Raw genomic sequence first — 13,272 nt, 5'->3', positions numbered from 1 at the left:
GCGGGGGGGGGCGGTTTGAAGTGGGACATTTTAGTGGGAAAGGGGGATTTGGGAACTGTGTACGTAAACCGTATTGGCTGGGTTGGTGTTATTTGTTCCTCAAAATTATATATGCCTTAATAAAATATTTCCCAGAAAAAGCAAAAAGCTATTGTTTATATGGTGGTATATTAAAAACACTAGTGGTGGAAATACTGAGGTGTAGCAGCAGCTGGAGAGAGACACACACACACACAGGTAATGCAAGGTCAACAAACTAGATTTTCTCAGATTTACAGTATTTTGCATGTCAAGAAAGCCAGCCCTGCAAAGTTGCAGCATGTTGCTGGAACAGACATAATCCTTCCTTGTAAAAAGAAAAAAAGAGGCAAAGAGGCTCAAACTCCAGAAAGATTGTTTTATGTTTTTATTGGACGTCATGAATACAAGAAACATACCATACAAAAAAAATAAGTCAACTCACAGAAATACAAGTATCCCTGTACAGTCACCATTTATTATCAGGGTCTATAAAAGCAAGTTTGGGCTGCAATAATGCAGTTTATCCTGGGGGAATACAAAAGAGCCAGAATGTAGTTGATCCTTCCTTCATCATTATCTCCAGTTCATCAGCATTTTTAGTGACCACCTTGGAACAGGAAAGAAAATAATTACTTGAAATTGGATAGCAGTCTTGTTTCAATGCTTCCCAACAAAATGAATTATTGCCGTTACTCTTTCCAATATGACCCAGCCCAAAATATACTTCCAGTAAAAAGATACATTTACCACAGTTAGAGGTGTAATGGGGAGGCAGTGGCGTAGTGCGTTGTTGCTGCACTGGTAATCCAGAGACCCAGAGTCATTCTTTGGGGACCTGGTTTTGAATCCTGCCATGGCAAATGGTGAAACTAGAATATAATTTTTTTTTAAAATCTGGAATTAAATGTCTAAAGGTGACCAGGAATCCAATGTCAATTGTCATTTAAAAAAAACAAACATCTGGTTCACTAATGTCCTTTAGGGAAGGAAATCTGTCATCTTTACCTGGTCTGGCCTACATGTGACTCCAGACCCACAGCAATGTGGGTTACTCTTAAATGCCCTCGGGGATGGGCAATAAATGCTGGCCCAACCAGCAAAGCCCACATCCCATGGATGAATTTAAGATACAGGATATACCCTCCTGTGTTTCTACAGTTTGAAACACCCGCTGCCATAATTGAAGTATCTCAAAAAAGGTGGGATTATAGCGTGGATATGAAAATGTCGCCACTTCTGCTTTACAGATGGAAAGAAACATGACACCACAAATTCAGAAGTCAAGATATAATTTTAAGGTTACTGCATTTTGAATCCCCTTACTCTGGGAAACAGAGGTATTTTTAACTGGCAATAGATTCCTGGAGAGAAAAAAAAAAGTATCAAAAGTAATAAGAAGCTATCAACTAAGATTTATGCTTGCCCAATGGTTATGTGGGCAATAGTTTTCCATCCACCTGTAGTAGCATGCATGTCAGTCTTTTTGGATTATTTAATGCTGTGATATTTCCTTGGTTCAGCTTCCAAGTTAACATTATTGGACTCCAATTGTTTACCTAGTCCCAATTATTGAGATTACATCTTCTGCCAATATTTATGGGCAGCACGGTAGTATTGTGGATAGCACAATTGCTTCACAGCTCCAGGGTCCCAGGTTCGATTCCGGCTTGGGTCACTGTCTGTGCGGAGTCTGCGCATCCTCCCAGTGTGTGCATGGGTTTCCTCCGGGTGCTCCGCTTTCCTCCCACAGTCCAAAGATGTGCAGGTTAGGTGGATTGGCCATGCTAAATTGCCCTTAGTGTTGGGTGGAGTTACTGGGTTATGGGGATAGGGTGTGGAGGTGTTGACCTTGGGTAGGGTGCTTTTCTCCAAGAGCCGGTGCAGACTCGATGGGCCGAATGGCCTCCTTCTGCACTGTAAATTCTATGATAAATCCAGTGAGAGAATAGCATGACCTAGCACAACCTCCTTACCCTGTACAATAACTACAGAAATAGTATACTGCCAAATAATCTATTCTTATTGATTGTATTAGGATTTCAATAGAATCCAGTAACTTGATTGTGTGTCTGGAAACACAGGTATTTATAAAAATAATCGAGCCACAAAATTAGAATTACAATCAAAAACCAAAGAACATGAAGAATAATAACTACATTCTTAAACTAGTCAGCTACAATTAACACATACTTACCTTGTCTAAACTAGCACAAACCTTGCGCCTATATCCATTTGACTTAACTAAAGGCAAGTTTGAGTACTGCTTTGAAAATTTGTATAAGGTTTGAGATTTCTTGGGCCTTCTGGCAAGGATATCCATTCAAATCTCATTAAATTGTCCTGCAGTTGTAGACTTCCATGATCAGCACAGGCTAGTTACCCTCCTGCTTTGCTTTTACAGATGACCAACTCACCATTAGGCATCCTTCAGTTACTCTATTAGAACTTCAAAAGGAGCTCTGTTTGAGAGAGTCCTGCAACAAGCTGGTTCTAAACTAAAACCCTGCTCTCTGCTCGTGACCAGAGCCACATCTAAATTTTACTCACCCCTATAAATTAACTCTTTGTTGATCCTTGCTATTCTATTGCTCATCTCCAGCAACTTGGTGACATAAAAAATGACTGGAAATCATGTTTTAAATCAGATCTCTATCAGGGGCTGGATTCTCCGCCTTTGGGATGCCCCATTTTGGTTTCCCGACAGCGTGGGGCTGCCCCACAATGGGAAACCCCATTGACCAGTCGGCGAAACAGAGCATCCTGTCGGCGTGCTGAACCAGAAATCTGGCGCGGAGGGACAGAGAATCCAGCTCCAGATCACCAATCTGCACTGAACAGCTGACTTGCAGTTCTCAGTGTAATCAGTTGTGTCAGTGTAATCTGTCCGAGTGTCCAGGTTAGGGAGCATTTTTTAAATTATTTTTTTTAAATTAAAAAAAGCCCCTCAATAGTGACAGAGGTCAAAGTGTACATGTGCACAAATCTAATGACGATAAATTTAAAAGTAGTTTTGGCCCGTAACACCATAATTGCAGCCAAGCTCAGCAAATCTCCAAACCTAGGACTTGGCGCTCCTCCCTCTGCAACTGGATCCTCAATTTCCTGACCTGTAGACCAAAATCCGCAAGGATAAACAACAACCAGGATAAACAACAGTCACGATAATCCTCAATACCGGGGCCCCGCAAGACTGCATACTTATTTCCCTACTATACTCCCTGCGCACTTATTGCCCTGCTATATTCCCTATGACTGCGGCATAATTTGGCTCCAACTCCATCCACAAATTTGCCGATGACATGACCATAGTAGGCCAGATCTCGAACAACGATGAGTCAGAGTACAGGAGGGAGATAGAGAACCCGGTGGCGTGGTGTAACAACAATAATCTCTCCCTCAATGTCAGCATAACTATTCACTTCAGGAAGCGGTGTCGTACACACTCTTGTCTGCTTCAAAGGTGCCCAAGGTGGAGATGGTGGACAGCTTCAAATTCCTAGATATGCACATCAACAATAACGCCTGGTCCACCCACATCAATGCTACAACCAAGAATGCACAACAGCGCCTATACTTCCTCAGGAAATTAGGCATATCCACATTGACTCTTCCTAATTTTTGCAGATGCACCATACAAAGCATCCTATCTGGCTGCATCACAGCCTGGAATGGCAACTGCTCAGCCCAAGACCGTAAGAAACTACAAAGTTGTGAACACAGCTCAGTCCATCACACACAACCCCTCCAATCCACTGACTCTGCCTACACCGCCTGCTGCCTTGGGAAAGATGGCAGCATAATAAAAGACCCCTCCCACCCGGGTTATTCATTCTTCCATCGGTCAGGAGATACAGAAGTCTGAGGACACGCACTAACATGTTCAAAAACAGCTTCTTCCCCACTGTTAGCAGACTCCTGAATGACTCTCATGGACTGAACTCTCCACACAACTTCTCTACAGAGTACTACTACACTCCTTTTGCTCCCCCCCCCCCAATGTCTGGGTCTACAGTGTGCGTGTGTGCGTGTGCGTGTGCGTGTATATTTATGTCCGATCTGTCGAGTGTACATAGAACAATATATTTCACTGTACCTCGGTACACATGGCAATAAATCAATTTCAATGCCAAAATTTACCATGAATGATAGTCACTTGAACAAAACACTAGAGGGACACGGCCCCAGAATTCAGCGAGGAGAAAACGATGGGATGGATTAGATAAGGTAGTGTTCCAAAGCAAAGTCAAGGATTTTCAATCTCAGGGCAGCTCGGTGGCACAGTGGGTTAGCCCTGCAGCCTCATGGCGCCGAGGTCCCAGGTTCGATCCCGGCTCTGGGTCACTGTCCGTGTGGAGCTTGCACATTCTCCCCGTGTTTGCGTGGGTTTCGCCCCCACAACCCAAAGATGTGCAGGGTAGGTGGATTGGCCATACTAAATTGCCCCTTAATTGGAAAAAAATGAATTGGGTACTCTAAATTTATTTTAAAAAAGGATTTTAAATCTCAGACTTCCAAGAACCGAAGGCCTCAAGTCATCTTCAACAAATAATGAAAGTTTAACTGCTGCATATAAAATGACAAGCCCCCCCCGCCCCCCCCATAGAATTCATAGAATTTACAGTGCAGAAGGAGGCCATTCGGCCCATCGAGTCTGCACCGGCTCTTTGGAAAGAGCACCCTACCCAAGCCTACATCTCCACCCTACCCCCATAACCCAGTAGCCCCACCCGACAATAAGGGCAATTTTGGACACTAAGGGCAATTTAGCATGGCCAATCCACCTAACCTGCACATCTTTGGACTGTGGGAGGAAACCCACGCACACACGGGGAGGATGTGCAGACTCCGCACAGACAGTGACCCAAGCCGGGAATCGAACCTGGGACCCTGGAGCTGTGAAGCAATTGTGCTAACCACTATGCTACCGTGCTGCCAAATTGATTGGCCTTGCTAAATTGTCCCTTAGTGTCCAAAGGTTAGATGCGAGTTACATGGTTACGGGGAAAGGATTCTATGAAAACAATTTGGTTTATAAACATACACCAAGACAGGAATATACTTACAGCTCTTGGATCTTTCAAGCATGTTATGCTGAACCTTGAACAGGCCGAATGGATTGGTAATCTTGCTCAGGTGACGGTTCGGTAACAGCTTTGGTTACTCCTGTGTTGGTACGTTCAGTGAAGCCAGGGTTTTTTCTATGAGTGACATACCTCGCTGGAGCAAGCTGCGGGTTCACGGCTTCCTTTTGCAAGCTACAGAAGAGGAGAAATTACAAATTAGATTGAGAAGCGCAATTTCAATTGTCTCAACAGTGAACCACCAAAGGAATGATAGACCAGCATGTTTGGGGACAAAATTGTGCACACAATTTAGAGAGCGAGAAAGATGTTGAGGCAACTTCCCAGCCCAGGCAAAGTTAGAAACAAATTAAACATCAACACTTCATAACCCAGCTATCAGTTAAAACACCTCCATGTGTGAGCTTAGCTGCGTCAGTAACTGTGTGGGGCTAATTATAGCCAGAAATGTGCAACTTGTTAGTGTTCTGTTGGGCACTGGATCCGTGGAACACAGAGGTCACCAACGCTTGAAATAGTGCAACACTATTTTATTGAATCATTAACTGTTCAACATACTCTGACTGTGGGTTAACATGATACTAGCTTTAACTAAAGACCTTTGCCTGGTCCTAACCAGTCGATGCACTCAGCACATGGTGAATGTCTGTGCTGCAGGCTGTGAGCTCTGTCCTACTATCTAGCTGCAGCTCGAATGAGCGGGAACTCTGATGCCCCCTGGTCTTTATAGTGTGTGCTCTCTAACTGGTGATTGGCTGCGGTGTTGTGTGTGTTGATTGGTCCCACTGTGTGCCCATCAGTGTGTGTCTGCACCATGATATACTGGTGTATATCATGACATCCTCCCTTTTATAAAAGAATGTACGTGTAGCAATAAATAGTGTAGCAATAAATAGTGTATGGTGAGAACATCCCTGACTAAGTGTGCACAAAAGATATATTTACAGGACTATGTACATGAGAACTAAGCTATTTACATGGGAAGGTGCCTGGTGCAGAAAAACAGTATGCAACAAGAATAACGAGATGAACACTGTATACAAACCATGTAAACGATCAAACGGAAGGACAGAACAATTCAGGAAGTCTAGAAGTCCACAAAGTTAACAAATTCAGTCTATGAAGTGGGCGACGAATTCTGGTTGACCGCCTCAAGGGTGGGTCAGGAGCAGTCAGCTGAGGAGCGGGCTGGACTGCGTCAGAGTGAGGAGGATGCAGAGTGACCGGGATCTCTGCATAGTCCATCGCAGGGTCAGCAGAAGGGCGAGGCGACAGTGGAGGATCAAGTAGCGAGCGTGAAACGAGACCAAGGGCGCATCGATTGCGGCGCAGAATGGAGCCATCCGGTAGGCGAACCAGGAACGAGTGGGGGGCCACCTGCCGAAGGACAACAGCGGTTGCAGACCAGCCACCATCCGGAAGATGGACGCAGACGTTGTCACCTGGAGCCAGAGCAGGGAGATCAGCTGCACGGGAGTCATGAGCCGCCTTGTGCTGTGCACGAGACAGTTGCATCCGTCGAAGGACCGGAACGTGGTTGAGGTCTGGGACATGAATGGACGGCACAGTCGTCCTCAGGATGCGACCCATGAGCAATTGGGCTGGCAACAGGCCAGTGGACAGTGGGGCGGAGCGATAGGCCAGCAAGGAGGGGTAGAAATCGGACCCAGCATCGGCAGCCTTGCAGAGGAGCCGTTTGACTATGTGGACGCCCTTCTCCGCTTTGCCGTTGGATTGGGGCTACAGGAGGTCAGATGTGCAAAATTGTACCGCCTGCCAAAGTTGGACCATTCCTGGCTTGCGAAGCAGGGGCCATTGTCCGACATAACCGTGAGTGGGATGCCGTGTCGAGCAAAGGTGTCCTTACAGGCACGGATGACTGCAGACGATGTGATGTTGTGCAACCATATCACCTCCGGGTAATTTGAAAAGTAGTCCACGATCAGGACAGTCTCTACCCAGCGCGTGGAACAGGTCGATGCCCACCTTGGTCCAAGGTGATGGGACCAACTCATGGGGCTGTAGGGTCTCACGTGGTTGGGCTGGCTGGAAGCGCTGACAAGTGGGGCAGTTGAGCACTGTGATGGCGATGTCATCATTGATACCGGGCCAGTACACTGCCTCTCGGGCCCGTCGGCGGCACCTTTCCACGCCAAGCTGGCCCTCGTGTAGTTGTTCCAGGACAAGTTGGCGCATGCTGTGCAGGATGACAATGCGGTCCAGTTTCAGAAGAACCCCGTCGACTACCGCCAGATCATCTCTGACATTATAGAACTGAGGGCTTTGGCCCTTGAGCCACCCGTCCGTTAGGTGGTGCATGACACGCTGCAGCAAGGGGCCAGCCGCCGTCTCGCGGCGAATTTGGACGAGGCGTTCATCCGTGGCAGGTAGATTGGAGGCCACTAAGGCCACATGGGCGTCAACCTGGCAGACGAAACCCGCTGGGTCACATGTGTTGACTGCCCTGGAGAGAGCGTCAGCAATGATGAGGTCTTTGCCTGGGGTGTATACCAGCTGCAAGTCATATTGCCGGGGCTGGAGAAGAATACGCTGGAGGCGTCATGTCGTTCAAGTCTGTATTATATTGACCAGCAGGCGATGGTCGGTCTTGACGGTGAATTGAGGAAGTCCGTACGCGTAATCATGAAATTTAACCACACCAGTCAGAAGGCCCAGGCACTCCTTTTCTATCTGCGCGTAGGTCTATTCCGTGGGGGTCATGGTGCATGACAGATACAGATGCAACGGGGGCCCATGATGAGGCCTCATCGCGTTGCAGGAGCACTACCCCAATGCCAGATTGGCTGCCACCAGTCGAAATTTGGTTCTCTTTTGCTGGATCAAAGAAAGCTAAGACCGGGGCCGTGGTGAGTTTGGTTTTGAGTTCTCTCCATTCGCACTCGTGGGCAGGGAGCCATTGGAAGTCTATCGTCTTCCTGACCAGGTTCCTGAGAGCCGTGGTATGAGAGAGGAGAGGTTAGGGATGAACTTCCCAAAAAAGTTGACCATGCCCAGAAATCGGAGGACCGCCTTCTTGTCCTCTGGCGTTTTCAAGGCTGTGATAGCAGCCACCTGTTTAGCACATGGCTAAATCGCTGGCTTTGAAAGCAGACCAAGGCAGGCCAGCTGCACGGTTCAATTCCCATAACAGCCTCCCCGAACAGGCGCCGGAATGTGGAGACTAGGGGCTTTTCACAGTAACTTCATTTGAAGCCTACTTGTGACAATAAGCGATTTTCATTTTCATTTCCTTGTCCGCATCCGGCCGCACACCCAACTGGGAGATGTGGTCCCCGAGGAACTGGAGTTCCGTCTGACCAAAAGAGCATTTGGCCCTGTTGAGGCAGAGGCCATGCTCATGTACACGTTTGAATACACGCTGGAGGCGACTAACATGCTCCTGCAGGGTGGTGGACCAAATGATTATGTCGTCGACATAGACGCAAACACCTTCAATGCCTTCCATCATTTGTTCCATAATCCTATGGAACACTTCTGAAGCAGATATGATCCCAAACAGCATCCTGTTGGAACAATATCTGCCAAAGGGGGTATTAAATATACACAGTTTCCTGCTGGATTTGTCGAGCTGGATTTGCCAGAATCCTTTTGAGGCGTCGAGTTTGGTTAAGAGCTCGGCGCGAGCCATCTCACATGTGATCTCTTCGCGCTTGGGAATTGGATAATGCTCCCTCATGATATTGCGATTTAGATCCTTGGGATCAATGCAAATTCTCAATTTGCCGGGAGGCTTTTAAAAAATATATATACACGTACGATGGAACTGACCCAGTCGGTCGGTTCCGTGACTCTGGAAATCACTCCTTGGTCCTGGAGGTCCTGCAGCTGCTGCTGGAGGCGGTCCTTGAGGGGTGCTGGGACCCTGCGAGGTGCGTGCACCACAGGCATGGCATTGTTTCAATAAGATCTTGTAGGTATATGGGAGGGTGCCCATGCCTTCGAAGAAGTCGTGGTGCTGGTTGATAATGGCGTCGAGCTGCGCCCTGAAGTCAAATGTCCTGAAAGGCAGACGCGTCATCAGGAGAGAATGAACTCCCTGAACTAGGTTCAGCTTGCATGGCTGCGCACCAAGCAGGGAGGCTTTCGAGGAGCCCACGATTTCATAAGGAAGGATGGCTTTGCCCGACCTATGCGTCACTTCAAGTTGGCACGAGCTGCTGGCAGCAATGGCATGGCCATTATAAATTGACACGAAGGCTTTGGAAGTCAGACCGCGCAATGAGATTGGCGGAGGCACCAGTGTCCAGGCGGAATCGTATTTGGGACCGGTTGACCGTCAGGGTGGCACACCACTCATTGTCTGGATCGATGCTGTATACAGACAACGGCTTGTGTCTTTGTTTCAGGGACACCCTGTCTTTTGTCACGATGCCGACTCGAAAAAGGCACCTTCGGGTCCTCGGTGTCATTGCTGTGTGAGAGGTCCGCATCGGACTCGGTGACCGTGGGTTGAATTGCCCGGACATTCCTGCGAGGCTGGCTGAAGTGATATGAAGTGGCAGGCTGAGCTGCTCGGCAGAAGGCAGCATAGTGGCCAGGTCTGCCACATCTTAGGCATTGTCGAGATTTGGCAGGGCATTGCCGTTTTAAATGGGCGGAGCCACAGTTTCCGCAAGTCGTAGCATCAGCATGTTCGCTGCGCCATCGTGCATGCGCGACGCGGTCGTGCGTGGTGCACGCCTGCGCATTACGTTCTTCGACGTCGCCGTCCCCTCGTTCGGTGCGCACAAGCGCAGGAGTCCGCGAAAAGCGCACAAAATGGCCGCCCTCATCCAGGCGGAGGCCCTGGAGTTGCTCAATTGCTTGAACCCATTCCGCCTCGTGGAGACCTTGCAGTGCCGTTTCAGCCGCTTGGATGTGGGAATACCGACTCGTGACGTTTTCTTGTAGGACACAGGTCTCAATGGCGGTCGCTAGGGTGAGCTGCTTTACTTTGAGGAGCTGCTGTCATAGGGGGTCCGACTGAACACCGAAAACGATCTGGTCGCATATCGGAGGTGGGCCCGTAGCTGCAAGACTGCGCAAGGATGCGGAGGTGAGTGAGAAAGGATTGGAAAGGTTCATCCTTACCCTGCAAACGCTGTTGGAACACGTAGTGCTCGAAACTTTCATTCACCTCTACACTGCAGTGAGTGTCAAACTTGAGGAGGACCATCTTGAACTTTGTTTTATCTTCATCATCCACAAAGGTTAGAGAATTGAAAATGTGGATGGCATGGTCCCCGGCCGTGGATAGGAGGAGAACAATCTTCCTGGTATCCGAGGCATCCTCCCTGTCTGTGGCCTCAAGGAAGAACTGGAAGCGCTGTTTAAATATCTTCCAGTTGGCCCCAAGGTTGCCGGTGATGCGGAGCGGTGGCGGCGGGCAGATGTTGTCCATGTTGTTGGATGACGGAATGCTGGCTGAAGGCAGATCACTTGCAGGTAGGTCTAAGAAGTACTAGTATCCCTCAACTCCTGTTATCATGTTGTGTTGGGCGCTCTGAATCCGTGGAACACATACAGGTCACCAACACTTGAAATAGTGCAACGCTATTTTATTGAATCATTAACTGTTCAACATACTCTGACTGTGGGTTAACACGATACTAGCTTTAACTAAAGACCTTTGCCTTGTCCTAACCAGTTGATGCACTCAGCACATGGTGAGTGTCTGTGCTGCAGGCTGGGAGCTCTGTCCTCCTAGCTAGCTGCAACTCGAATGAGCGGGAACTCTGATGCCCCCTGTCTTTATAGTGCGTGCCCCAACTGGTGATTGGCTGCGGTGTTGTGTGTGTTGATTGGTCCCACTGTGTGTCCATCAGTGTGCAACATGATATACTGGTGTATATTATGACAGTTAGATAACTAAAGGAGGAAGGTGGTAATGGCTCTTTTTTTGCTTTTTAATATATTTATTCAAATTTTTCAACAAATTTTCAACCCCCCCCCCCCCACAAGAAAAAGAAACAAACACAACAAGCAGAAATTATACATTGGATTTCCCCCAAATACAATAACCCCCCATATAACAGTAGAAAACACAAATAGGGAAACCCCCCACCTTCACCCAAATGCCACCCCAAAAGAAACCCCCCCCCCCCGCCCCTGGGCTGCTGCTGATCTCCTCCTAACGCTCCGCGAGATAGTCTAGGAACGGTTGCCACCGCCTGAGGAACCCCTGCACAGAACCTCGCAAGGCAAACTTTATCCTCTCCAGCTTGATGAACCCTGCCATGTCATTGATCCAAGCTTCCACACTAGGGGGCTTCGCATCTTTCCACAGTAACAAAATCCTCCACCGGGCTACCAGGGACGCAAAGGCCAGAATACTGGCCTCTTTCGCCTCCTGCACTCCCGGCCCGTCCAATACCCCAAATAATGCTCCCCCCCCCCCCCCCCCCGCCCCCCCAGCTCGGCTTGACCCGGACGTTCACCACCTTGGACATAGTCCTCGCAAAACCCCTCCAAAACCCATCCAGCGCCGGGCACAACCAGAACATATGGGCGTGATTTGCCAGGCTCCCCGAGCACCTCCCACATCTGTCCTCCACCCCAACGAACCTACTCAACCTCGCCCCTGTCATATGCGCTCTGAGTAACTTTGAACTGTATTAGGCTGAGCCTGGTGCAAGAGGAGGAAGAATTAACCCTACTCAGGGCATCAGCCCACAGACCCTCATCTATCTCCTCCCCAAGCTCCTGCTCCCACTTGCCCTTTAACTCCTCCACCAAGGCCTCCTCCTCTTCCTGCAGCTCCTGGTAAATCGCCGAAACCTTGCCTTCTCTAACCCATACACCCAAAATCACCCTGTCCTGAATCCCACGTGCCAGAAGCAGCAGGAATTCCCTCACCTGCCGCCTCACAAACGCCCTCACTTGCATGTACCTGAAAGCGTTTCCCGGGGGTAACCCAACCTTCTCCTCCAGCGCCCCTAGGCTCACAAACGTCCCATCGATGAACAGGTCCCCCATTCATCTAATCCCCGCCTGATGCCAGCTCCGAAACCCCCCATCCATCCTTCCCGGGACGAAACGACGATTCCCCCGAATCGGGGACCAAATTGAGGCTCCCACCTCGCCCCCGAGTCACTTCCACTGCCCCCAGATCTTCAGCGTCGCCGCAACCACAGGACTCGTGGTGTACCTGGTCGGCGAGAGCGACAGCGGTGCCATCACCAGCACCCTCAGGCTTGTGCCCACACAGGATGCCATCTCTAGCCTCTTCCATGCCACCCCCTCTACCTCCATTACCCACTTACGGATCATCGCCACATTGGCTGCCCAATAATAGCCACAGATTCGGCAGCACCAGCCCCCCCGTCCCTGCTACGTTCCAGAACATAAGAACATAAAGAACTGGGAGCAGGAGTAGGCCATCTGGCCCCTCGAGCCTGCTCCACCATTCAGTGAGATCATGGCTTATCTTTTGTGGACTCAGCTCCACTTTCCGGCCCGAACACCATAACCCTTAATCCCTTTATTCTTCAAAAAACTATCTATCTTTATCTTAAAAAAAAAAAACACCGTCTTCACCCTCGGGGTCTTATTCGCCCACACAAATCCCATGATGCTTCTGCTTACCCGTTTGAAAAAGGCCTTGGGGATCAAAATGGGAAGGCACTGGAACACAAAGAAACCTCAGAAGACCGTCATTTTGATAGACTGCACCCTACCCGCTAGAGAGAGTGGCAGCATATCCCATCTTTTAAAATCCTCCTCCATCTGCTCCATCAACCATGTCAAATTGAAGTTGTGCAGGGCCCCCCAACTCCTAGCTACTTGGATCCCCAGGTACCGAAAGCTCCTTTCCGCCCTCTTCAGCGGTAGCTCGTCTATCCCCCTTCCCTGGTCCCCTGAATGCACCACAAACTCCACCCGATCAAAGGCCTTCTCCACGTCCAAAGCTGCCACTACCTCCGCTTCCCCCTCCACCGAAGGCATCATAATTACATTAAGGAGCCTCCGCACATTGGTGTTCAGTGCCTATCTTTCACAAATCCCGTCTGGTCCTCATGAATCACCCCCGGAACACAGTTCTCAATTCTAGTGGCCAGAAACTTCGCGTCAACATTGAGGAGCGAGATCGGTCTGTACGACCCACATTGCAATGGATCCTTGTCCCGCTTCAAAATCAAAGAAATCAGCACCCTGGACATTGTCGGGGGCA

At 49.0% G+C, this 13,272-nt stretch overlaps 1 protein-coding gene across 1 annotated transcript in view; it reads right to left on the bottom strand.

Moving 5' to 3' along the window:
• Window positions 1–383: 383 nt before the first annotated feature.
• LOC140396224 (uroplakin-3a-like) overlaps window positions 384–13,272 on the bottom strand; it is a 42,127-nt gene continuing 29,238 nt past the window's right edge. The window contains exons 6-7 of the mRNA XM_072484544.1: window positions 5,085–5,276; window positions 384–628 (exon numbers count right to left, since the gene is read on the bottom strand). Of these exons, the coding sequence (XP_072340645.1) occupies window positions 5,108–5,276 (169 nt within the window). The 3' untranslated portion in view covers window positions 384–628; window positions 5,085–5,107. The remainder of the gene's footprint in view (window positions 629–5,084; window positions 5,277–13,272) is intronic.

Source organism: Scyliorhinus torazame, chromosome 19 (assembly GCF_047496885.1).
Source record: "Scyliorhinus torazame isolate Kashiwa2021f chromosome 19, sScyTor2.1, whole genome shotgun sequence".
In the NCBI taxonomy this organism is placed as follows: Eukaryota; Metazoa; Chordata; class Chondrichthyes; order Carcharhiniformes; family Scyliorhinidae; genus Scyliorhinus; species Scyliorhinus torazame.
The sequence above is the reverse complement of the archived record's forward strand: the minus strand, read 5'-3'. Positions and strand labels throughout refer to the sequence as shown.